At 42.1% G+C, this 27,233-nt stretch overlaps 1 protein-coding gene across 9 annotated transcripts in view; it reads left to right on the forward strand.

Moving 5' to 3' along the window:
• agrn (agrin) overlaps positions 1-27,233 on the forward strand; it is a 513,439-nt gene that overhangs the window by 376,258 nt on the left and 109,948 nt on the right. For all 9 annotated transcript variants that reach the window (XM_072586197.1, XM_072586199.1, XM_072586200.1 and 6 more), the window contains 3 exons: positions 5,935-6,156; positions 20,524-20,718; positions 26,824-27,024. In XM_072586197.1, the coding sequence (XP_072442298.1) occupies positions 5,935-6,156; positions 20,524-20,718; positions 26,824-27,024 (618 nt within the window). The remainder of the gene's footprint in view (positions 1-5,934; positions 6,157-20,523; positions 20,719-26,823; positions 27,025-27,233) is intronic.

The raw sequence follows: 27,233 nt of genomic DNA on the forward strand, positions 1-27,233 counted from the left end.
TTTGTGGTTAACTTTCTCAATTCCCTTGTGCTTGACCCATCTCCCTGTAACTTTTTAAAATCTATATTTTATTGTTCCTTCCTTCACCTGTAAAGCATCTATTAGTTAGTTCCTATGCTGAACGTCCAGTTGAATGCAAATATTTTTCAGCACCCATGCATGGTTGTTGAGTGATAATGTGATTACTTTTGGCTGTGAGGGCCCTCACAGTAAAATAGCCATTGGATGACTGGTGCATATATCAGTACAAGAGAAGTGGCAAAACTCAATACACATTAGCATCATCAGCAAGGGTGCATCATGAGGGGTAATAGGAGGGAAAGGATTGTGTATTATTAAAACAGAGGGTTTTATTTAAACACCCTGTCATTTTCCTGTGCTGCTTTGTGCATTGGATAGAAAGATCCTATGTATGCACATCTCTATCTTTATCATTGTTATGGAGTACTACATTTCCCATCCTCCAGGGGCTATACTTGAATACCAAGCTTTTTGGATTGTTAGGATTCCTGAGAAAAGAGACATGTTGTCGAAACATTTTAGCCTGCACACATCAGGATAAAACTGCAAGAATACTAAATCTCAAAGGGAACAATAATTTACACTGTTTCCTGGCACATTATGCATGTACCTCCACCAATCAGAGTCTACATGCCAACCAATCAGAATCCAATTGCCAACCAGTCAGCACCTTTTTTTCTTACTGTGTAAATTGGTGCCCCCTTTTGGAATTTGGTATTCTTGTGATTCTATCCTGATGTGAGCAAGGTGACTTTGACAGCATGTCATTTTTTTGTAAGCTATGCTCAAGTTCTGTCCAACCAAACAGATGTTTTTGATGATAATTATTCTCCCAATGCATGTGCAGTCTGAGCATTTACACCAACATCAGTGACTTGCTGAACTGAATGATTTCTCCCTGCATCGTCTGATAAGTGCAGGAGGAATGAGAGAAGATATTTTTAAAGAATCAACAATTGCTTGTCACATTAGCATACCTCTCTACATCAATGGTGAGAGTTATTGAATGAGCAAAACTTTGCTTAACTCTTTGAGAACTACGCATATGTAGGAAGAAACAGGTTTCACTGGTGGGAGATTTGTTCCCCAGAGGACACATTTAATTTATGAAAGTGCTGTAAAAACATGTTATGTGTATACTTTACCTTAAAGAGAGTTCACTTGTAAGGACAACATGCACTGTGTATGCTGCTGCTTGCTATTTGGTCTGCTATGGGTTTGCAAGCTACACACACAGACATCAGTTAGTTTGCAGTTTAGTCTGCTCCTTAACTTGATGTGTTTTTCTGTTTCAAATAAACTAACCCGTGGAGTTAATCAACCCCAATTGTTAGAGCATAATCGTGAAAATGACATGAAATCATAGAATCCCTACAGTGTGGAAGCAGGCTGTTCGGCCCATCGAGTCCACACCAACCCATGACGTGGTGAACAGCAGTGGTAAACATTGCACTAATGAGAGGCCTGTCTTGCTTGAATATAGTGAGCAAGTTAATCTACAGATGGAAAACATTGTTGACATTTTTGAATCACACTAAAGTGCACAAGACAACCCTCAATATCTTTGCTCATTACAGCATTAAGAGTATTGAAAACACAGCTTGCTGATGAGCAAGGAGGGAGGTAGATTTTTGTCAGGCAGGGGAATCGAATATTATTGAGAGTAGATAGGAATGTGGAAATCAAAACACCAACAGATCAGCCGTGATCATTTTGAACAGCAGAGCAATCTCCAGGGGATGAATGACCTACTTCTCATTCTATCCTACACGAGTCAAAGAATGGTGAGCACATGTCTCACATACATATCAATCTCATGGAAGACGTCAATCTCACAAATTGTCACAAGTATTTGCAAAAGTTTAAATTATCTGGAGTTAGCAAGATTTGGAATCCGCTGCCTGGAAGCAGATCCAGTTGTATTTTAATGGAAATTGAATAAATGTTTGAACTGGAGAAAAGTTCAGGGTTTCTGTTGAAAGGGCATGTGTCTAATTGGACCAAGAGATGCACTATGGGGCTGAATGGCCACCTTCAGTACTGTAACTAGAGTTGTCAAGCTACAAAGCATAAAATGGCGCAAACAAATTCCCAAAGAGCAAGTGCTGCTATGATTCATTTAACCCACTCAGAAGGGATCTGAATAGGTAGGTGGTTCAGAATGGATTGGAGAGGAGAAGGTGCATGCAGGTAGTTACATGCTGAAGTTGGAGTTCTTGTTCTCTTTCAGGCTTATGTGCATCAATTTGGAATACAGCAAATTAGCATTCAGCCATATTGGTCCCGCTCAGTCGATTACATCTGAGCTTAAGAGAGGACGAGGTTTCACTCCTCTTCCTCAGGAAGCACTGGGCTAAATTACACAATTGCGAATCACTTTTGATCTGTGAGCAGCAGTGGAGTCAGTGCTCGCTTATCACTTCTGTATTCCACCTTGTCCCTTAGGGAAGTGGGAAAAGTACGGCAATCCAGATGTCTGCTTTTTAAAGGCAGTTGTTATCCTGACTTGTGCAGAAACCTGAAGGATGCACACATTCAGCAGTCGAATCTCACTGAGAGCCTGATATCCCAGTCAGGCATATTAGAACTTATTATTATTCTACAGCTTGGTCTGTAGATAAGTGGATTAATTAGCTGCAGGAATCAAACCTCAGAGTGTTCAATTTGCCCACAGTTCTTTTAAAGCCAGCTTTGTTTCCAGACAGCATACTTTCACTGCACCTCTGAAAGCTCATCCAGCAGCACACATACTTCAGTTTGAATTTGTTTCAATTGGACTTAACTGGCAAGACGAAGGCTTATCGAACCTATAATCAAGAAGATTGCACCAGTCGCTGTGTCACTTGTTATATCGAGCTGTTCCCAGCTCTCTTAGGAAATAGTGATGGGAAAACGCAACAGGAAGATTTGGTATATTGGGAAAAGAAATGAGCGCTGCACTGCCCACAACATTATTGATTACTTCTGATGGTCACTGAAGTGTGTGCGTTTTTTGACACGGCTCATGTTAATACCATCACAGACGTCACTGCAGCGATGACAGGACACCCTCCGTGCCAGATGAGCCAAACCATTGCTCCACTTGCTTTCTGCTTACCGCAGAGTGAGCAGCTCTGGGTTTTGACTGCTTACCCCATTGACGTCAAACTAGATCGAGAGATGTGAAGTCAATTTTAAAAACTGTTGCTCTGTGAAACCTGAACGAGTCGTTTTGTTGAATTGTTGTGAAAGATGCATCGCATCTGTTCACCAAAACCCTGCTCTTGACAGGAGGGATCCTCATGCAGAGGAACTGAGTGAATCCTGAACAAACCAAACTTTGTTTCGCAGCTGCTGGAACTTTTGAGCCCTCCAAAATGAGTTTGGATTGATTAGCATCATGTTTGAAATTCCATCCAAGAGTTTGTGCTTAGCTTCCACACTCTCCCTCATGAATGGTTGCAGAGGTTCACCAAAGTCAACCTTGAAGGCAGCAAGCAACATTTCGGTGCCCTGGGATAGAGCTAAATCCCGTCTGTGTCTGGCAAGTCACCCATAAAACCATAAGACGTAGAAGCAGAAATTAGGCCATTTGATCATGGCTGGTATGTTTTTCAACCCATTTTCCCACTTACTCCCTGTTATCTTTGATCGTCTTGGACAGCACGGTGGCTCAGTGGTTAGCGCTGCTGCCTCACAGGGACCCGGGTTCAATTCCAGCCATGATCGACTGTCTGTGTGGAGTTGGCACATTTTCACTGTGTTTGCGTGGGTTTCCTCTGGGTGCTCCGGTTTCCTCCCACAGTCTTTGAGCTGAAGGGCCTGTTTTCATACTGTACAGATTCTATCAAGAACTTATCTATCTCCGTCTTAACTATACTCAATGACCTGGCCTCTGCAGCTGTCTGTGGCAATGAACTACACAGATTCACCATTCCCTGCTGAAGAAGTTTCTCCTCATGCTCTGTGCATTAGAAATGGCAGTGATGCCTGTCACAGTCAAATAGGCCAGTCACATTTTCTGCCCAGCCTTATGGTGAGTGATGCTCATATGATGGTCACTACCAGGGAATCAGCCCTATTGTGAGCATGAGTTTTCAGGAGAGGAAGGTGATACTGGGCAGAGATTTATTTTCTTCAAAAAATAGCTCATGGTTCTGTTTCTTCATGCAGTCAGCTTTGGTTCTTTGAGTGTTGAAGACATTGCTGTCTTTCCCTATCCCACTGAGTTGTTCTGTGGTTTCAAGAGCCCTTTTCAGAGGGTAGTTGGCACTGGCCGGTTCGCCAGCTAGTGAATGGCAGGTGGAAATCTGACCAGTGTTCACATCTTGCTGCTCCCCTGGCTCCCAGTCACATGATTAGTAATGATCTAAAAGCCAGTCGCATGTCAGGGATTGGTTAACTCTGTGGGTGAGTTCATTTAAAACAGTAAAACACATGATAGATTAAGAAGCAGACATTGCAGCAAAATGACTGATTTCTGCATGTGTGCATTTAGCAAACTCATAACAGACAATGTGGCAGAGAGTATCACAGCATCATATATACATAACTGAGAGAGGGAAAACTTAGAAGCCTATGGAGTATAATGAGAGACATAGGGTCTGACCAGTGTATAATAGAACATAGGGTTGAATTTTGAGGTCAGGAGAGTGGGGATCCCACTGCCTTTCCTCCTCTACCCCATTTTGTCTGGTGCGAAGAGGGCCCCCTGGTGAAGGGGAGGTGGTATGAAGAGTTGCAGTATTGTCAGGCACTCAGTTACACATCAAGGGACCTGGCATGGTGATGAATGGACTTGGCAGGATGTTGGAGAGCCACTGCAAGTTGGGCTGTTTACCTTGAGGAGTGGGGATGGAGAAGGGCATTTCCTGCCTGACTCAATCTTGGTCCCTGATTTAGTATTTATTCATTAAAGTGAACTTGAGATGAGGCTAAAGCAGTACACCAAACACAATTTTATTTCCAGGGCAGAGGCTAAGGAGATTTATGGTAACGTAGTCGACTGGAAAAATGCAACTTTGGACCAGTGTGCAATCCCCTGTCTTGATTCGTATGGCTGCATTATCATAAAGACTGTCAGGATGGAGTCTCATTTCTGAACTTGCAGATGCTTGAGTGCTGAGTTTGCAATGCCACACCAGGGCTTAATATAAATGAGATTTTGCACTAGTCAGCAACTCCATTAAACAGCAATTTATTGTTAGTTTTAGTGCTGTTTGTATAGCAATCAACACTCAAAAATCACCTCTGTTATCACTGGGGATCTATTTGATTTTTAGTCCACAGTTGTATCTGCTCTAGTTCCTAAATTTCCGTCAGATTTACAACGTCGTTTGTAAACATTTGTTGGCCACACTACATTGTTAGATTTGCAGAGTTTACAGAAATAATTCAGGCTCCTGAATGGAACTTTTTCATATGACACAACCTGTATAACTTAACTCAGTAGGAAACCCTTGCTCCTAACTTTCCATCAGGGATGTCAGAGCAAGAGTTTCAACATTTGTTGACTACCGTTCATGGAAAGCTGAGGGAGCCAAGTGAAGTTTAAATCAAAGGCAAGATGCTGGAAGACTGAAATATAAACATGTTGGAGATGCTCAGCAGGCCAGGCAGAAAGATCTGCTGAGTGTTTCAGCACTTTCTGTAGATATTTTCATTTAATTCCAAGAAACAGAGCCATTGAAGGTTCACGGGCCAGCTTGTCAAGGCTTGGGGCCAGAGATTTAGACACCCCACGGTCTAAAGAGTGTGAACGGATATCCTCTGAATCTGGAGCAGAAGAGGTGTGATCTAAGTAGTCAGCAGGGACAGATGAACATGTTGGACTGACTTGATTCTGGTGACTTATAATCCAGACCATTTCAAATGGCAATGCAGAGATAGCGCGATGTGTTTTAAAATATCCTTGTGCTTGATTTCTTCAAACAGACCTTAACACTCAAAGCCCCTGCCTGAGTGTTGAATGTGATTTTGGGGCCAAGTGCATTGTGAAGAATAACAAAGCTGTGTGTGAGTGTCAGCAGAGCTGCCAGAACGTGTACGCACCAGTTTGCGGGAGTGATGAACATATCTACGGCAGTCAATGTGAGTTGGAGGCCATGGCTTGTATTCTGAAAAAGCACCTCACCGTCAAACACAAGGGTCCCTGTGGTAAGTGCAAAACAAAGTTATTCCAATCACTTTCCGAAGATTTTATTAAAATAAAAGTGCTAACTGCTGTTAATTGTGTTTCCTCCTTTCTAATTCTATATTTTATGTACGGGTTGAAAGTATGAATTGGAAATTGGATATTGCCAGTTTTGCAGCATTAATCATGAGTGTTGTTATTTTCACCTTTCTGTCAGATTTTCACAAATGCAAACTTCTCTTGGCTCAGATAGCTCTTACAAAATGGTTCCATTCCCCAGTGGTTCTTACAACCATACAGTGTAGAAAGACCTATTGGGCTCATTGAGTCTGCACTGACTCTCCAAAAAGCATTCCACCCACACCCAGCCCTCCAACCTATCCCTGTATTTACCATTGTTAATCCACCTAACCTGCATATCCCTCGACTACAGTGACATTTAACATGGCCAATCCACCTAACCTGCACATCTTTGGACTGTGGGAGGAAACCCACGCAGACACTGGGAGAATGTGCAAACTACAGACAGACAGTTGACCGAGGCCAGAATTGAACCTGGGTCCTTGGCACTCTGAGGTAGCAGCGCTAACCACTGGGCCACCATGCTGCCCTAAGGATGAGATTGCATGGCCATCTACAGCACAAGAGGCTGGGTTCAGATCCCCTTTGTCTTTCTGAGGTCATACTTTAGGAAGTGGGAGAAGTGAAGAGACTGAGCGTTGGGGGAAGGCGCTGGCCTAGTGGTATTATCACTGGCTTATTAATCCAGAGATATGTTCAGGGGATCTGGTTTGAATCCTACCAAGACAGATAGTAAAATCTGGATTAAAGAGTTCAATGATGACTTTGAAATTGTCGCTGATTGTCAGGAAAAGGTTCAACTAATGTCCTTTAGGGAAGGAAACCACTGACCTTTCCAATTCTGGTCCATATATGAACCCTGGCCCAGAACAATGACTCTGAATTGTAATAAATGATGGCCTGGCCAGTGATGCCCACATCCTGTGAATGAACAATAAAATAGGACCACATCGGTGTGGTATTGGTCTTGATGGTGCTTTTTTAATTATTTCAAAAATATACTTTATTCATAAAAAATCTATTTGTATGCACATAATCACAGGTACAGTTTAGTTCTGTACAGTAGCATATCAAGGAAACAAACAAACCTTCGAATCTGATTCTATCTGAACAAACCAAAGGCACCTCTTAGGTGGTAAAAACAATGACTGCAGATGCTGGAAACCAGATTCTGGCCTAGAGTGGTGCTGGAAAAGCACAGCAGTTCAGGCAGCATCCGAGGAGCAGGAAAATCGATGTTTCGGGCAAAAGCCCTTCATTGGGAATACAGCTGATTTTCCTGCTCCTCGGATGCTGCCTGAACTGTTGTGCTTTTCCAGCACCACTCTAATCCAAAGGCATCTCTTACACAGCCAAGTCTTGATGTTCCTGCCCTGTCATTGTCAATGCCCCCTGCTACGGTGCATGAGAATTCAGCAGCCAGGAAAATACCCCACAGACTGTGCTTCATGGCCATCTGACTGCACATGTACCCTGATGGAACCAAGCACTGAAAACACTGATGACACATAAGACTAACCTTTGAAGGGTTTGTTGGCAAGCACCTCTCAAGGAGACAGTGCTGCCTCTTCAGATGTCAAACTGTTTGGTCTGGGCTTGCCAACTCTGATTGGACAGATTCCTGGAGGTTCTGTCACATGACCTCCTGCCTCAAATTATCCAGCCCCAGCTTTCCTGCCATTGGCCAGCCCTGAGTACCTCTCCCTGCAGGCCTCCGTAGTGTTGCACCAATGGGAAGGTGAACACTCTGCACAGCTCAACTGTATGATTTTAACCATTGAGTCAAACAGACTTTTCTTAAACCTACCTCCAATATCTTTATAGTAAATAAATAAAACAAATTTAAAGGTAATGGGGGAGAAAAAGGATTTTTATTGCCCCTTGATCTTTGGGTTGCTCAATGCATTGTGCTGGAAATAAATTTTAAATTAATTTGCACCAAGTTCTGCTCCTCGCTGTGCCCACTGACCTACATTGATTCCCAGCTAAAGAACACCTCCATTGTAAAATTCTCCTGCATATAGTTTGCAATGATTTCACCTTCACTTTCCCTTTAATCCTCTCCAGCCCAAAAACTCTCTTAAGATTGCTATAGTCCTCCCCTGTAGGCCTTTTGCCGTTCCTGATTTGAATCGTGTTACCATTGATGGCCATTCCTTTCACTGCCAGAGCCTCTGTAAACCTCATTAACTCCCTAGCTCCCTCTCGTTCTTGAAGATGCACTTCTGCTCAGGTCTCTTTGACCAAGTTTTTGGCCACCTGTCCTAATATTGATTTATGTGACTTGTGTAGCAATGAGGCCTGGGTCTCCTTGTACACCAGGCGCTGATAGTAAGCAGACAGGTGCAGAAAGTTGTGAAGAAGGCAAAAGGTGTGTTAGTCTTCATCGTGAGAGGATTTGAGTACAGGAGAAAAATGTGTTGCTGTGATTGTACAGGGCCTTGGTGAGACCATACCTGGATCATTGAGCGCAGTTTTGGTCGCCTTTTCTGAGAAAGAATGTTCTGACCATACAGGGGGTGAAGTAAAGCTTGACCTGACTGATTCCTGAATGCCAAGGCTGGTGTAGGAGGAGAGATTGAACCAATTAAGGTTATGTTCATTGGGTTTGGAGGAATGATTAGATTAGATTCCCTACAGTGTGGAAACAGGCCCTTCGGCCCAACAAGCCCACACCGACCCTCCAAAACCCATTCCCCTACATTTACCCCTGACTAATCCACCTAACACTATGGGCAATTTAGCACGGCCAGTTCACCTAACCTGCACACCTTTGGACTGTGGGAGAAAACTGGAGCACCCAGAGGAAACCCACGCAGACACGGTGAGAATGTGCAAACAAACAGTTGTCCGAGGCGGGAATTGAACCTAGATCCCTAGTGCTGTGAGGCAGCAGTGCTAACCACTGAGCCACCGTGCCGGTGCTGTACAGGAGGGTTCTTGTTGAAACCTATAAAATTCTATCAGACTAGACAGGTCAACCATAAGAACAATGTTAACGAGTTTTGAGAAGATTTGTAGCTCAGGTTGAGGTTCTGAATGTAGGTTTGCTCGCTGAGCTGGAAGATTCATTTCGAGATGTTTCATCACCCAACTAGGTAACATCTTCAGTGGGCCTCCGGGTGAAGCACTGCTGATAATACCTGCTTTCTATTTATATGTTTGGGTGTATCTTTGGGTTGGTGATGTCATTTCCTGTCCATTTTTTCAGGGGGTGGTAGATGTGTTTGATGTGTTTGTTGAAAGCGTTCCAGTTGGAATGCCATGCTTCTAGGAATTCTCGTGCGTGTCTCTGTTTCTCTTGTCCTAGGATGGATGTGTTGTCCCAGTTGAAGTGGTGTCCTTCCTTATCTGTATGTAAGGATACTAGTGAGAGAGGGTTATGTTTCCAGAAACCGAGCCACTCTCCCCTACATCAAAGACATCTCGGAAATGACTGCCAGACTACTCAGACCCCTTGGCATCATGGTAGCCCACAAACCCACCAACACACTAAAAAAGCAGCTAATGAACTTGTAAGACCCAAACAGACAACAAGCAAAACTGCTGTCATTTACAAAATATCGTGCAAGAACTGTAACAAACACTACATTGGACAAACACGCAGAAAACTGGCCACCAGGATACATGAACATCATGACCCGCTCTGACTAGTATCCTTACATACAGATCAGGAAGGACACCACTTCGACCGGGACAACGCATCCATCCTAGGACAAACCAAACAGAGACATGCATGAGAATTCCTAGAAGTATGGCATTCCAACCAGAACTCTTTCAACAAACACATTGATCCCATCGACCACCTCCTGAATAAAAGAACATGAAATAACATCACAGGAAATGACATCACCAACCCAAAGAGACCGAAACATATAAATAGAAAGCAGGGATTATCAACAGTGCTTCGCCCAGAGGCCCACTGAAGATGTTACCTAGTAGGGTGACGAATCGTCTGGAAATGAACCATTCAGCTCAGCGAGCAAACCTACATCCCCAGGAACAATGTTTACAATGACAAGGAATGATGTTTAAGAACCAGAGGTAACAAACTAAGAATTATGGGACAGGCCATTTAGGGCTGAGATGAGGAGAAATTTTGAGAGCTAAAGGGAAACTTTAGGGTTCAACAAGCTATGTGTCAAAAGCAGGAACAGGGGGTCAAGTTGGATGATCAGCTATGAACATATTGAATGGTGGAGCAGGCTTGAAGGGCTGAATGGCCTCTCCCGCTCCTATTTTCTATGTTTCTATGTTAATGTCAAATTTTGTCCAAATTGAAATGTCCTTTTGAAATACCTCAGGACATTTTACTATATTTAAGGTAGTATATAAATGCAAGTTGTTGCTTTTGCTGTTGGAAAATTCCAAGATAATCATGAACTGTTGACCTGGTCTGGTCCCACTTTGAACATCCTGTCCATTCTGCACACTAACATTCTGCACCAATTATTTTATGACATTCCAATAGATTCTGCTAACTAAACGAATGAAATGTTTTGCTCCTGACTAGTACTCAAGGTCACCAAATATTGTTTGTGATGAATTGTGGCTGGGTGTGGCTCACCTTTCAGGTGGACGATCTTAAGGGAAGAGAGAGTTTTTCTCATGCAATGGTCTCTGGCTGGACTGGAACCAGACACACTAAAAGCAGAAAGCTGAAAGACAGCAGAGGAAAGAAGGAGTTGTGTTGGGTCATTCATATAGGCTGCTGTCATGATTATTCACATGCCCACTCTCTGGTCCCTTGGCTACCTGCTGCCAAGATTTGTTGCAAGCCTCTAGATAGATGGGCAGATGGATTTTATTTCCTGAAGCTGCCAGACTGTGTCTGACTGACCAGAGGTCAGGGAATAAATTAAACGAGATGGGAGCGGGTGTCTGGCTGAGAGGCTGTTAGCTATTCAAAAGGAAACAAAGACAGAAATTGCTGGTGAAACTCAGCAGGTCTAGTGGTATCTGTGGAGAGAAAACCAAGTTAATATTTCAAGTTCTGTGACCCTTCTTCATAACATCTGAGCATCTGGTTATTTGTTTTATTTTATATAGTTAAGGTATTAATTATGCTTCTATTGTCATTTGTTATTCTATGTGGCACTATTCATCTGAGGCTATACGACAAAGGATCAATTAATTATTAGCTAACTAATTAGCTCACAACAAGAAACTTAAAATTAAAAAAAAACATTTTTTCACCTGGGATATCAATGCACAAGAAAGTTTTTATGAATTGTCCTTGGAAAGTTATATATTTTGTCAGGGGTCCAAATTTCTGTCTTCAGTACTTGCCCATATGCATACAATCCATGTATAAATATTAAATGAATGCTCTGGTTAATTTACATTGAATGGAGCAGGGCATGTGACCCTTATGTCATTGCCTTAATGTATATTTCAGGTTCAGTTCAAGATTCAGATATTACCCACATTTGACCCATCAGAGCTACATGCTACTCTTTCCAAATCTCAGTGTTTAACTTTTTACAGCCAACTGGTGAATGAAGGGATGAGAAGTCAATCTTTACTTAGTTTGAGATTGACTCACAAGGTGGAACATTACAAATATATGACTCAAAACTCCACAACTAATCCCCGGTGTCAATAAGTGTCTTTGTATCCTGAGCCCTGAACCAGGTTTGTACCCTATTTGAAATGAGCACCACTAGTCCACTTTGAAGAAGAGCTCAAAGTTTTAAAGAAATTTTAAAAAATCTATGTTAAAATTGGAGGAGGCAATGGCTTGGTGATATTGTTGCTGGATTAATAATCTGGATAATGTCCTGTGGAATAAAAACAGAAAATACTAGGGAAGTTCAGCAGATCTGGCTGCGTCTGCAGATAGGAAAAGCATGGTTAACATTTTGAGTCCAGTGACCCTTACTCAGAACTGGTCTGTGGAGCTGGGTTCAAATCTGACCACAACAGATGATGCATGCAAATTTGAAGAGGGAAGAGACTGAAATTAAAAGTCTACTGATGTCCTTGAAACTTTTGTTGATTATCGTAAAATCCCTGGATCATTAATTCCCATTGGCAATTCCCTTCCCTCCAGGGCCACAGCGATGTGTTTGACTTTGAACCGCCCCCTGAAATGTTTGAGCAAGCTGTTCGGTTTAAGGGTGTTTAAGGATAGCCAAAAAATGCTGATCTTGCCAGCAATGGCGACAGCCCGTGAAAGAATAAAGAAAGGTTTTAGCTTTCTGTTCAGTCTGGAACGTTGCAGGGACATTAGGTTTGGGAGGGATTGGAACTCATTAGATTTTGATCTATGTTTGACCATCAGGGGTCAATGGGAAACCTCCATTGAATGGAAACACTTTCAATCAATGTGATTTCTCCTAAACCTGGAAACATGGGACGGTCAAGACCTCGAACCTCAGCAAATGGACATTCATTACAATTCCAGACAGTTTTAGTGCTCGCTTGTCACTTCAGGCCAGTTCAGTGTGATAGATTTAGGGACAGCTGTTTTAGCAATCTTGCCCTCATCAATGTGAATTTTCACTCCAGTAAGTTGAGTGCAATGCTGACATCTGAAAAGGAACTGTGACTGTAAGCTTAAAGGAGAAACATTTTAGAGAACAAGGGAGGTGGGACTAACTAGATACCTCTCTCAGATTACAGACAGTCCATTGGGATACATTGTGAGTGTCTTGTCACAGGGTTGCATGTCGGTTCGTTCATGGGGAGGGGGCCAGTGTTTTTGTTTGGGTGGTCCAACAACAGGGTGAGTGGGGGGAGGTTTGTGGGATCAGAGAGCAATCCAGCAGGCAAAGCCAATTGGATCCTGTACCTCCTCACCTCCTTCCACTTAGGGTTTCCTGAATCCATTGTTAAACTGCAGCTAAAATCTGAGAAATGGAGGCGTATTGAAATATTAAAGTTAGGGCCACCTCTGTTAATAACAAAAGACAAATCCATGTTTGAGTTTTACAGAAACCGAAAGAACTGCGGATGCTGGAAATCTGAAACAAAAACAAAAATTGCTGGAAAATCTCAACAGGTCCAGTATCTGTGAAAAGAATTCAGACTTAACGTTTTGGGTCCAGACACCCTTCTTCAGACTGAAGTACATGTCCGTATGACAAAAATATAATCAGTGGTTAGAGGCAGACATGGAATAGGAAGCGAAGCAGATGTATTGAGAGGAGAGGGAGATGGGCAGGGGCAGGAATCACCAACCCTTTCTCTGCCCACCATGATGATTAGTCAACTGAGCTCACCTCCAGCTCCAATCCAAGGGCTAACACATCCAAACGTTAAACAAAATTGCACTTCCTAAAACTACCTTTAATAAAACACCTTTCCATTCCTTTATTGTAAAATAAATGCTGGAGGCATGGAGAAATTGGTGACTGGCAATGGGAGACGATCTGATGGGAACTGCCTGTAGGAAACATTGGCAACCATTAGCTTTGAGTCTGAGGTCTGAGTGCAGGAGGTGTGATATGACAAGACTGTGAACATATATTTCTGTTGGTCGGGGAAACTAGAATCAGAATGCTTGGTGAAGAATTAGAGCCAAGCTTTTCAGAGTGAAAACAACAAATGTTGGAGAAACACTCTACACCCCACCAGTACCCCCTCCCTCAAACTATAGTATAAATACTAGCCCCTCCACACTTCACTTCAGTTCTGATTAAGAGTCATCGAGGCTTTTTATGTTAGCATGCTCTCTCTCTCCATGGATGCTGCCTGACCCACTATCCAGCATTTGTTGTTTTCCTTACAGATTCCAGCATCTGCAGCAATTTGTTCCTACTTTCAGAATGAAATTGGGGAAACATTTTACACACAAAAGGTGGTAGAAGTTTGGAGCTCTCTGCCACAAATGGCAATTGGTGCTCAATGTGATGCTGATTTACAAAGGGTTTTGTGGGATTGGGGAGAAAGGAGATTGACCAAGATGTTAATAAATGACAAAACAGGCTCAAAGGGTACTGTGGGTTTACCTCCAGCAAGCTATTTTGCCTGGAGCGTACATTAACTTTACAAATTAAGAAACCAGTTGTTGATAATGTGGTATTGTTATCTAAGAATGTTACTTCTTCAGTAGAGGCTGTGCAGGTCGTTCTGTTATAAAGTGTGCTTCATCAACCAATTGACGAACTGGGGGCACTGTTTCTAAAACGCAAACGTTTCAAAGATGTGCTGGTTGGAACATGATTACAGCACCAAATCTTTAATCGCTGTTTCTAAAGCTTGATTTTTCTATAATGTGGGATCACACAAGAACACAACCATCGCATTATAGAAGAACATACCGTACAAAGCAAAGGTAAAGGAGGATTGTTGGCAGCTGGTTTTACCTAGAACCACTTGCTAGTAGAGGTAGCAAATGCCGTGAGGTACCAAGAATGGGGAAATATCATGGTTGTGATCCCTACTTGACCCTAACTTTGGCCACGGTCTTAAAACTTCAGTGCATTTTAATGTGGCTGCAACAAGTGCTGGCCAGGCAGGAGATAAATGGGTAAATTGCCCTGCCAAGTATTTCCCTCTGATTAATTGGCTGATGATAGCGTTGATATTCATTTTCTTTGGATAATTAGTGTTTGAAACCCTCATCCTCATAGTTGAAAACATCAGAATTTTTATGCTTGGCTCGTCAAGCTTGGTACCTAGAATGTAGTGCATGACATCACAAAAGTGTGGGTTTAATTCCCATACCAACTGAGCTGGTTGCTTACTTGCCCTGCTCTTTGGAAATATGGTGTGAACCATGGTTAGCAACCCCTGGTTAGCAGCGTGGATGCGCTGCAAAGAGAGGTGATGTGCAGCTTTGTTTAGAGACCTCAGTTTGACCAGCAACAGTTGTGCATTCTTTAAGGATGAGTTGAGAAGAAGCAACACCAACAACAAGTTGCTACATTTGACAGGAATTGGCCCAGGAAGACTGCATTTACCAGATTTTAACATCAAACGGGCTCTGCTTTCACTATTACTTTAATAGGAGGAGTGACAATGCTCACATACTGTCACTTCCTATGGTGCAAAGAAATATTCAAGGACAAACACTTCCACTGTACAACGACTATAAATTAAGTCATTTCTGGCAGCTACTGCTGTGATTTAGTTTCCAAAAGCTTTGATTCTACTGTGCTTTCTATTGAAAGGAACTGCAAGTGCATGCATCAGATTGATGTACAAAAACTGTGATAATACGGTGTATAATAGAATGGAAACCCTTTATCTAAAGTAGACAATGGTCATGAACAATCAAAACTGACATGATATTAGACTAAATAGGGAAGCATAGAAGAACTAAAAGCAACGGTAAAATACGATGTGGCAACAAATGTGTTGGATCCATTGTAATTAAACTTAATTAATAGTTTGGATCTCATTAAATTAATTGAAAAGAAACAAAATTGGATATGTACTCCAAATTTAGTTCCCCAATTTGAGAAACAATGCAAGAATTAGTGAAGATGTGAAATATTTAAATGATGAGGTAAATGAGGAGATGATTACAACGTTTATTTTTCTTAATTTGGTGAACTTTTGTGATCCTCAAGATAATACATGTAAACCAGTAGCAATTTACAATTAGATGAAATACAATCTGATGTTGAATAAAATGCCCTTAACCATGCCCCAGGAATAAGGAGAAAATTTATTTTCGGAATTGCGATAATAGAATTGCAAATGAGGAATCTGGTTCTGCTTTTGTTTGCTTGCAGCTACAAGAAAACATCCCCTGACTTGACAAAGCACCATCACTATTTAAACAAAGTGATTCTCATTTACCCCCATTAGTCCCATTTACCCACCTGCCTACCCTTCACTTTGTAATCCACAAACCCTGCAACCAGATGCGTGGGAGTACTATTGGTCCTGAGACATGGGGGTGGGTTTTATCATAACTTGGTATGGGGAAGTCCACAAGAGTGTGCAGCATTCTGACTTTAACCCTGTCAATATTTCTGTTCAGCATCATTAAAATGGGCAGGTGTAAAGACAGACGTGGTTGTCAGTTTGCCAAGTGGTGGAATGAGTTAAAATTGGGTTGGGTGTAAAACCAGCATTGCACTGAATTTCAAAGTTTCCTGACAGACAGAATAGGTTAAAATTGCTCTCATTATAACAATGTATGTAGTTGCCAACTTTTTTCTTTTGCTTTTATGCATAAAGAACTGGCCCGTGTGTAGATCATGAAGCTAAGTGCCAATTGATGTTTTGGCTGAGATCCGCTGTCTGACTGCGAACAAGTGAATCAGTTCAGGGATCGACCAAAGTTTCTTTCCAATTTCACGATTCGTTTATTTACCAAGTATCATCTGCTGGTTTGTGTTTTAATTGTAATAACTCAGGAATCCCAACTGGAAACAGACCTTGTTTGTTGTTGAACATCAAAATAGAGCCACTAATCGTGGCATACACAGGCAAGTACCAGCCCAGGACAGACAGTTCTGCAAAACCCATCCCTGGGTCTGCTTTATAAAGGGCTCAGGTGATGAGTTCCAGCTGGATAGGCCATTGTCGGTTACCAAGGAAATTCATACTCCTAATAGCTCCACAGGGATAGTAATTTCCCAGGGGCCTTAAAGGGGTTATCACAATAATATTACATTTTAATGTTTTAATCATCATTTTCACAATTTGAACTTCTGGTAAATGTATCATGGGAAGTCATTTCTGTTCCCACCATTTTCTTTGAACAGTGAGGGTACCCTTTTCCTTCTTTTCACAATTCAATTGATTTTGAATCATTTCAAGAAATTTTACGACAGACCACTGTTTCTCGGAAGGTCGGGGGGAAATATCTTGAGGCCATTGCTCATTTTATCAGTTGAATTGCTTCCACCAAAATGTGTCCTTTTTCAATTTGCTGCTTTTCCATTTTCACTGTGAAACTGTTTAATCTTTCCATTTGATGTATAATATTCTGTTAATATGAATTATGGCAGACGTGTAGAACCTGTGCCAGACTGAGCTTTTGGGTTCTTCACAGCTTATTGTGTGTAGCAAGCAGAATGACATTCCATTAAGGTTTTCTATTGAATCCAATTTCTGCACATTGTCACGTACTAGTATTAATCTCTGTGCAATTTTAGTGTGGGGCTGAGTGTGTTATCAATAACACTCCTTAATAAAGAGTCTGAGATGCTATTGAAACCGCTATCTCTATAATTCAGGAGACAGGTGATGCTGATATAGAACCATTATATTTGAACATGAGATGACCTTAATTTAAATGTACAAATGGATATTGTAATTCAGCAAGCATAACCTTGAATTGGATCGCACCTATATAGGGTATCTGCTGATCTGAAGGGAGACATTTTATTAGACACTATCAGATGGAGAAAGGACTGGTTGACAAAGTGATTTCGGAACTGGCCTCTCACCTCTGAGACCTGGGTCCAAACACCGGCCAGGCAGATGGAATGAATGACACTCTTTCTGGCAGCTGGCCTTGAGAAACTAATGTAACACGAGTAAGTGCAGTGTCAATCTATGGGCATCTGCTCGTATGTAAAACTGCCCCGAGATCTGGCACACATTGGCATCCTTTATTCATAGGGTGGCAGGTTTTGGGGCACAAAAGCAATCTTTTATTGGCATATTATTATTGCGGACCTGCATAATTAAAACATCTTGGGCAGGTTTCCAGGCATATTCATAATTAGCTGGAAATATTAATTGTTAAAGGCAGGTCATACTGTGTTTCAAACCCTTATAACATTCATGCAACCATGATTTACAAGCGGAATGAAAAGAAAAATTAGCTCTCATGGGCAATAATATAGTTTGAGAGTTTGGCTACATCAATGACCTGATAGATTGTACCCTTCTATATATAACTTTACCAAGGAAATTGCTCTCAGTAATCTTTCTGCTGTGCATAGGGCAATAAGAGATCTACGGTGGTTATCTCTTATCTGATCTAATGTCTCCATAAATACAATGGAATTCGTTTGTATTATGGTGAGTGATGTGTGTTTCAGATTGAATCAAGCAAAATAACAGATTCCCAAACTACATTATTGCATTTGTCAGTCCATTCTTTTTGCATTACGCATGTAAATCATGGATATATGGGTTTTACAAGGGTTTGAAACACAGTAGGACTTGCCTTTGTCAATTGATATTTCCAACTCGTTATGAATATGACTGGATTAATTTGTGAATGAATGATGTGCCTCAGGGGAGGAAATCCATTGACCTCCTTCTTCAAGGACTGTGTATTGTGGTGAGAGACACACAAACTATAATCGAAAAAGAAAACTTTGTTATAATAGACCAATCTGAATAACTGCCCGTGATTCAATGCAGCAGTTCCCTCGCAGGAAAGACATTCAAGCTTTGTGGAAGTTATCATTAAAATCTCCCCTTTGTGTTTTCCTGATATTTGGTAAAGCAACATCAGCCCCTGTATTTTGTAGTCTGTACTTTATAGCCAAGTGTGTCATTACACAACAACGACTGAACTTCAAAAAGGACTTCATTGGTTGAAAAGTGTTTTGAGGCATCATTAGGTTTTGTAAGACGCTATGTAAATGCAATTTCTATCCGTTTCCAGTTGGGGATGTGAATTGATTTTGTTTAAATATCTTTTAACTGCATTCATATAAAGATCAAGACCAGCAAGGGACTGACTGAGGTAAATAAAAGTGATATGCATAACAATAAATTTCTACCTGATTTTCAGCCGATTCTATAGTTTTCTTATTCATTGAAGTCTCTGTACGTAACAGTAGAAGTGTTGAAAATCGTTAGATTACTCAGAAGCTAGTTGGCTGCTGTATTGGGCGAATTATCGGTTTTCATCCTGATTGGATTGATTAAATTGTCTCCCTCAATCATCTCTTTCTTGTCATTGTACTTGTTCTTAAAAACATTAAGACATCGCTGACAGACAACCTATAAATCTTTCATAACCACGATCGGCAACCTGCAATAGGAGCAATCGTTCAAATTACTTGCTGTTTATCATTAACACAAGCAATGGTTGAGATGAGCAGTAGAGACGCATTGAACAGGAAACTAGACATACACATAAGAGAGAAAAGAATTGAAGGGAATGCTGATTGGAGTAAATTGAGGGGAGACTTGTTTGGTCCCTGAACACCCAGCGTGGAAGGTTGAGCTGAATGACCTATTTCTGTGCTGTATAATGTATGGAATCCTAGTATATCATTCTCAACTTGTAAAAGCAAACTTTCTCTGTGAAATGTGACCTGGGATGACAGGACTGATGTTTAGAGAGAGACTGGATCAGTTAGGAGGACTACATTCATTGGAGTTTGGAAGAATGAGGGAGGATCTAATGGAAACCTATAAAATTCTAACAGGACTAGACAGGGTAAGTATAAGAAGAATGTTCCCAATGACCTGGGGAAGCCAAAACCATAGCCACAGATACAGGGTCAGCCATTTAGGACTGAGATGAGGAGAAATGTCTTCACCCAGGGAGTGGTGACCCTGTGAATTCTCTGCCACAGGAGGTGGTTGAGGCCAAAACATTGAATGTTTTCAGTTCAAAAGGGGTTAGATATAGTTCTGAGAGTTAAAGGAACCAAAGGATAAGGGGAGAAAGCGGGAACAGAGGACTGAGTTGAATGGTCAGCCATGATCGCATTGTATAGCAGATCAAGCTCAAAAGAGTAATTGGCCTATTCCTCCTGAGCTCTATGCTTCTATATTACAGCGTTTGGATAATGAGAACACTGATTTGGGCAGCATGGTGGCTCAGCAATTAACACTGCTGCCTCACAGTGCCAGGGACCTGGCTTCAATTTCAGCCTGAGGCAACTATCTGGGTGGAATTTACATGGTTTCCCTGTGTCTGCGTGCGCTGGTTTCCTTCCACAGCCCAGCGATGTGCAGATTAGGTGGATGGACCATGGGAAATTGCCCACAGTGTCCAGGGATGTGCATGCTGGATGGATTAGCCATGGGAAATGCAGGGTTATTGGGTAGAGGGGTGGGTTTGGATGGGGTGCTCTTCGCAAGGGCCAGTCTGGACTCGATGGGCCGAATGCCTCCACACTGTATGGATTCTATGATTCCAGCAGCTACACTGCATTCCCAGGTTGTCATAATGGCTAAAGAGACTAACCTGAAGAATTGCAATGCAGGAACCATGAGGAATCTGAGTATGATGGATATCTGTATGTTCCTTGTGTTGAACATCTTACCATGCTGTTTCAGTATATATTTGTCAAGGAGTAAATAAGGATGTTTGCATACTTTACCTTTTTGCCACTAACCTTCATGAAGTGAGGTGGGAGGGGGTAGCGGGATATAAAATGGTTACTTTTAGACTTTAAGTGATGTCCTGTGTTTTCTGTTCCCAATTCCAGATCGCTGTGGAAACTGCCAGTTTGGTGCTATTTGCGAGGCTGAAACAGGAAAGTGTCTTTGCCCCACAGAATGTGTCAGCTCTGAGCAGCTGGTATGTGGCACAGACGGCAACACGTACAATAATGAATGCGAGCTGCATGTTCAGTCCTGCATCAAACAAAGGGATATACAAGTTGCAGCCCAGGGAGAGTGCAGTAAGTACTTTTGTATTACCTTTTATAGACATTACCCTCCGAGGGAGTTGCAAGTCTGCAAGCCTAACTTGAGGTTCAGTCTGGTATTGGAGTAGTTCACCTGGATCACAATGATCCCCTGGTACTACTTAAAGCTGAGGGTGACATGGCAGCTCAGTGGTTAGCACTGCTGTCTCACAATGCCAGGCACCTGTATTTGATTCCACCCTCAGGTGACTGTCTGTGTGGGATTTGCATATTCTTCCTGTATCTGGATGGGTTTGCTCCAGTTTCCTCCCACAGTCTAAAGATATGCAGTTTAGGTGGATTGGCCATGTTAAATTGCCCATAGTGTCCAGGGATGTGCGGGCTAGATGGGTTAGCCATGGGAAATGCAGGGTTACAGGGATGGGGTTGGGCCTGGTGGAATGCTCTTCGATGGGCCAGTATGGATTTGATGGCCCAAAAGTCCTTCTTCCATACTGAATGGATTCTATGACTTCTCCTAGTGTGTAGTGTTATGGGCTAGGCCAGACCACTCAAAACATTCTTAAGCAGACAGTCCCCAGACCGTAACTTTGCAATTTGTACAGTGAAAATTACCCGGAGTACGATAGCGAGGTCGACTAATAAATTTTAAAACAGACAAAACTTTATTCACACAATTACACAATGAGAAACAAAGAACAGAATAAAGGATCCCTACAGAGCTTAACCTATCCAATTAGACTTAATTATGCTGTTCCGAATACACACAACAGTCCCAATAAGCAAACTCCCTTAAAAACCCAGTATAAATGGAACACATGCTTATAGGTTGAAGTTGAAGGGCAGAAAAGAGAGAGAGTTTCCACACAGCTCACTGTTGAAGACTGAACTAAAACTGTTCAGCCCAGCTAAAGAGTTGACTACTCCCCTTTCATCATACAGGACACTTCTAAAACATGACCACTTTGGCCTGAAGTCTCATCTGTTTACGTAGAAACAAAAGACCTCTCAAGATCCTTTTCACCTCTGTACCAAATCAGACTAATCAGAGCCTGGCTTGGTTTATTGCCCGTCTGAAAAAAAATCAAAGACAGAGTATCCTTGAGCTAATGAACAGCTTTTAGAAAAAAAGAGACTAGCTTTATGAAAGTGGACAAGATTTCTCTCTCAGTCAGCAGTTACCATAAAGCACGTTTCAAATGTTGGGAAGTTGCCCATTCAGAGTTTGCTACATTTACCTCCAATAATTGTCACTACTATCTAAAAATCATTCGCCACATGGAGTGCTTAGAGACATTGCGATATGATAAAACACTATGTATTAGCAAGTGGTTGTATTATTGATGACTGAGATTTTGAGTGGTGTCTAAATAAAGAGCCTTGAGTTCATTCTGATTTTGTTTTTGTTTTTGTTTTTGTTTATACATAAGATTTTCACATTTCAATGGTACCGTGCTTTGAGCTATGTTTCTGTTTGATAGCTGACAAAACACACTAGGTCCGTGATACATCGGCAAAGTCACCAAAACATTGAAGAGAGTTAAATGCCATTCAGTTATTATCAAAGTTTGAATTCTGCTAGTTTTAATGAAAGATTTATTGAAGTGCAGTAGATATAGTCATAGAGTCATAAAGCACAGAAACAGACCCTTTGGTCCAACCAATCCATGCCAACCATAATTCCAAACTAAACTAGTCCCACTTGCCTGAGCTTGGCCCATATCCCTCCAAACGTTTCTAATTCATTGCCTAATCCAAATATCTTTTTAATAATGTAACTATACCCACATCCAGCACTTCCTCTGGAAGTTCATTCCATACACTAACCACTCTCTGTGTAAAAAAAAGTTGCCCCTCATGTCTTTTCTAAATGTTTTTCCCCTCACCTTAACAATATGCCCCCTAGCATTGAAATCCCGCATCCTAGGGAAAAGGTGCCTGCCGTTCAACTTATCTACGCCCTCATGATTTTATAACCTTCAATATAGCCTTCAATGGGTGGCACGGTGGCATAGCGGTTAGCACTGCTGCCTCACAGTGCCAGAGACCCGGGTTCAATTCCCACTTCAGGCAACTGACTGTGTGGAGTTTGCACATTCTCCCCGTGTCTGCATGGGTTTCCTTTGGCTGCTCTGGTTTCCTCCCACAGTCCAAAAATGTGCAGGTTGGGTGAATTGGTAGTGCTAAATTGTCCGTAGTGTTAGGTAAAGGGGAAAATGTAGGGGAATGGTCTGGGTGGGTTGCTCTTTGGAGGGTCAGTGTGGACTTGTAGTACCAAAGGGCCTGTTTCCACACTGTAAGTAATCTAATCTAATAAGGTCACCCCTCAACATTCTACTGTCCAGGAAATAAAGGCCCTATCCATGCTCTTATGTTACACACAATATCATGAGCTTTTATTTTTCACAATAGTTAGATGTGCCATTAATTAGAGTCATAGAGATGTACAGCACAGAAACCGAGCCTTTGAGCCAACTCATCCATGCCAACCAGACATCCCAACCTAATCTAGTCCCACCTGCCAGTACCCGGCCCATATCTCTCCAAACCCTTCCTATTCATATACCCATCCAGATGCCTTTTAAATGTTGCAATTGTACCATCACCACTTCCTCTGGTAGCCCATTCCATAAACGTACCACCCTCTGTGTGAAAACATTGCCCCTGAGGTCCCTTTATGTCCTTCCTCTCTCACCCTAAACCTATGCCTTCCAGTTCTGGACTCCCCCCACTTCAGGGAAAAGATCTTGTTTATTTATCCTATCCATGCCCCCCATGATTTTATAAACCTCTATAAGGTCACCCCTCAGCCTCTGGCACTCCAGGGAAAACAGCCCTACCCTATTCAACCTCTCCCTGTAGCTCAAATCCTCCAACCCTGGAAATATCCTTGTAAATCATTTTAGAACCCTTTCAAGTTTCACAACAACCTTTCCATAGGAAGGAGACCAGAATTGCATGCAATATTCCAACAGTGGCCTAACCAACGTCTTATACAGCCACATGACCTCCCAACTCCTGTACTCAATACTCTGACCAATAAAGGAAAGCATACCAAACGCCTTCTTCACCATACTATCTTCTATTTGTTTTCCCAAAATGCAACGCCTCACATTTATCTAAATTAAACTCTGTCTGCCACTCTTCAGCCCATTGGCCCATTTGATCAAGATCCCATTTTTAGTTTATTGGATAGTCAGTAATCAAAGCAAACTTACACAGTTTCTTGGCCCTTAGTTATCTCCTCACATGAGCTTCGTAGGTTTAGTTGCCTTGGGAGCAGCCAAAATCAGTGTCTGCATTTACTCACTGGGAGCCTCATTGTCACATAAATGCTGGCTAACTCATGAAATATACATTTGTATAAGTGCCTTTCATGACCCCCGGGTGTACAAGTACATTTTAAGGCTGCAAAAGTCCTTTTTAAAGTGTAGTCACTGCTCGAATGCACGAGATATTGCAACCAATTTACACACAGCAAATTCCCACTAACAGCAATGTGATAATGACCTGATGATTTTGTTGTGACATTGATCAAGGGTAAATATTGAACAGGATGGCAGAATAACTTTCTCTTCTTCAATAGAATACCATAGGAATCTTTTATATCCTCCAGACAAGCATACTGAACCTTGGTTTAATGTTCATTCAAAACCCTCAACGATAGACAAAGTCAAAAAGCAACCCACTTATGTGTAATTTTAATATTGAGACCTCAGATTGTCTGTTTTTAAATGGATGAAAGAAACTAATTTTGTCAAATTCTTTTTGGTGAAGGTAGTTCCCTTTTTAAACACATTTTAAAATTAGAATTAAAATTAGCTTTGTTGTCAGGTGCACTTGAATGAGTGCAGTCAAAGGTTTGCAATGTCATTGCCTATGGTGACATCTTCGGTCCAGGATACCCAGGCACTGATACTTAAGCATTAATACAGAATTGAAAGAATATTAATAAAGTGTCCCCCTCCTCCCCACCCCCCCCCCCCTCAACCCACGCACCAGCGTCCCCCCCAGGCTATTCCAATTATTGTAGTTGCTGCCGTTTACAGTGCTGAAGGATTGTCAGTAATCAGTCAGATTGATTATTTTTTGTATCATCCATTCATAAGATGTGGGCATTGCTGGCTGTGTCAGCATTTATTGTCCATCCTCTAACACAGTCAAGCCCATTGCTGTGGGTCTGGAGTCATGTATAGGTCAGACTGGGTAAGGACGGCAGATTTCCTTCCCCACGGGGCATTAGTAAACCAGATGGATTTTTAAAATACTGGTCATTCTGTCCTAATGTACATTTCCTCAATGCAAATTCGCTGTCACGCGATTGACAAATTGGGGACGTTATTTCTAAACCACGAACTTCTAAAACATGTGTTGGCTGTAAAGTGATTACATCTCCAACACTTTAAACGCTGTTTCTAATGTGTGATTTTTCTATAATGCAGGGTTACACAAGAACGTAACCATCATGTTACAGTAGAACTACCTGTAGCAATATTTACACCATTAGGCTAGCTTTTAATTCCATATTTTTAAAAATAATTAAATTTTACCATTTGTTGTGATGAGATACAAACCCATGTCGTTAGTACAAATAGCCTTGGGTTCTGGATTCCGATTGCTGTGACCTGAACACTATCCCCCCCTGAAGGAAGGTGGGAGTATAACTCTTAAATATAAAAAAACTGGGAGGACACCCAGTCGAGGTCAGGAACCACACCATTTACCCACTTATGGTTGTGGGTGTGAGTTCACTATTGTCTGTTATGGCCTGAGGTCTGTGCTGACAGAAGATTGACCCCTAAATCTAGTGAGGGAAGCTGGCATCATCTGTGGTACAAGTGACATTTGCCAACTTTTCAGAAAATCGCATTAATAGTGGCTCTGGAGATATCTATGAGCAGGCTATTGCTCCTTTGCTGCTGACATTGAGGGAAGTCACATAGAGGCTTTGGGTGAGAGATCCTATAAAAAGTAATAGAGTGTGAAGAGAAAATCTGATCAATCTGAGAGGCACAGATGGTTATGATTTCATATTTCTAATCCTTTCCTCCCCTCCCACTCCAATCAGTAATGTAAATGGCTTGGCTCTCTGCTTTGGATGAAGATTGTGTTCATTCCAACACCATGCAGAGGCTGAAGCAGATAAGTTCTGTGTGCTGCTTTATAAATGGTGTTTAGACTGATTTAACCCCTGAATTATTTCTCTATTGTTATCAGTTGTGACTGACCATAAACATAGTTCGGGTGAGTAGCAGAGATTCCTTAGCTGGATCAACATTTATTGTCCATCTTAAAAATGTGTTGCTGGAAAAGCGCAGCAGGTCAGGCAGCATCAAAGGAGAAGGAGAATCGACGTTTCGGGCATAAGCCCTTCTTCAGGAATCCTGAAGATTCCTGAAGAAGGGCTTATGCCAGAAACGTCGATTCTCCTTCTCCCTTGATGCTGCCTGACCTGTTGCGCTTTTCCAGCAACACATTTTTAAGCTCTGATCTCCAGCATCTGCAGTCCTCACTTTCTCCTAATTTATTGTCCATCCTCTAACGCAGTCAATCATATTGCTGTGGGTCTGGAGTCACATATAGGAGAGAGTGAGGACTGCAGATGTTGGAGGTCAGAGTCGAGAGTGGGGCGCTGGAAAAGCACAGCAGGTCAGGCAGCATCTGGAATGGTGAAGGGCTTATGCCCAAAACATCAATTCTCCTACTTCTCAGATGCTGCCTGACCTGCTGTGCTTTTCCAGTGCCCCACTCTTGACTCTGGAGTCACATGTAGTCATGCAACTGAATAAATATGTGTAGGTCAAAAAACTCTTGATGATAATGACGGATAGCCTGTGGTTAGCAAAGTCGACCAAGGAGATACATTAGCAGAGGGGAGGTGATGCCCTTTTGGTATTATCACCAGACTATCAATCCAGAAACCCAGGTAACGTTCTGGGGACCCAGGTTCAAATCCCACCATGGTGGAATTTGAATTCAATAGAAAAATATGTCCTGTGTGGGCCTCTAACGTGTTTTCCTTCTGAAAGTTGAAGTGATTCGGTTACCATTGGAGGAAGTTCTCTTGGCCTGATGCAGAAAGGCTTCTCAATGTTTTGCTATTCCTGTTTGCTACCTTCTCACTGTTCTGTTTCTCAGAGCAATGTGGCGCCACCATCTGTTTGTTTGGAGCAAAGTGCGTGGGTGGCCAGTGCGTCTGCCCTCGGTGTGACAATCAAGCCGTTTCCTCAGTCTGTGGGAGTGATGGGGTCACGTACATGCACCTGTGTGATCTACAGTCTGCCTCCTGCCAGCAGAAGAAGAAAATCGAGGTTGTGGATGAGGGTTTTTGCGATGATGGTAAGTATCCCTTATGAACTTGTGCAGACGTGACTAGTGAGGGGCGCTGCCCTACAGTTTAGAAGCTCTGTCCATTAAAGGAACAAGCAAAGTCGACCAAGGAGATACGTTAGCAGAGGGCAAGTGATGCCCTTTTGGTATTATCACCAGACTGTCAACCCAGAAACCCAGGTAACGTTCTGGGGACCCAGGTTCAAATCCCACCATGG

Source organism: Chiloscyllium punctatum, chromosome 16, assembly GCF_047496795.1.
Source record: "Chiloscyllium punctatum isolate Juve2018m chromosome 16, sChiPun1.3, whole genome shotgun sequence".
Classification (NCBI taxonomy): Eukaryota; Metazoa; Chordata; class Chondrichthyes; order Orectolobiformes; family Hemiscylliidae; genus Chiloscyllium; species Chiloscyllium punctatum.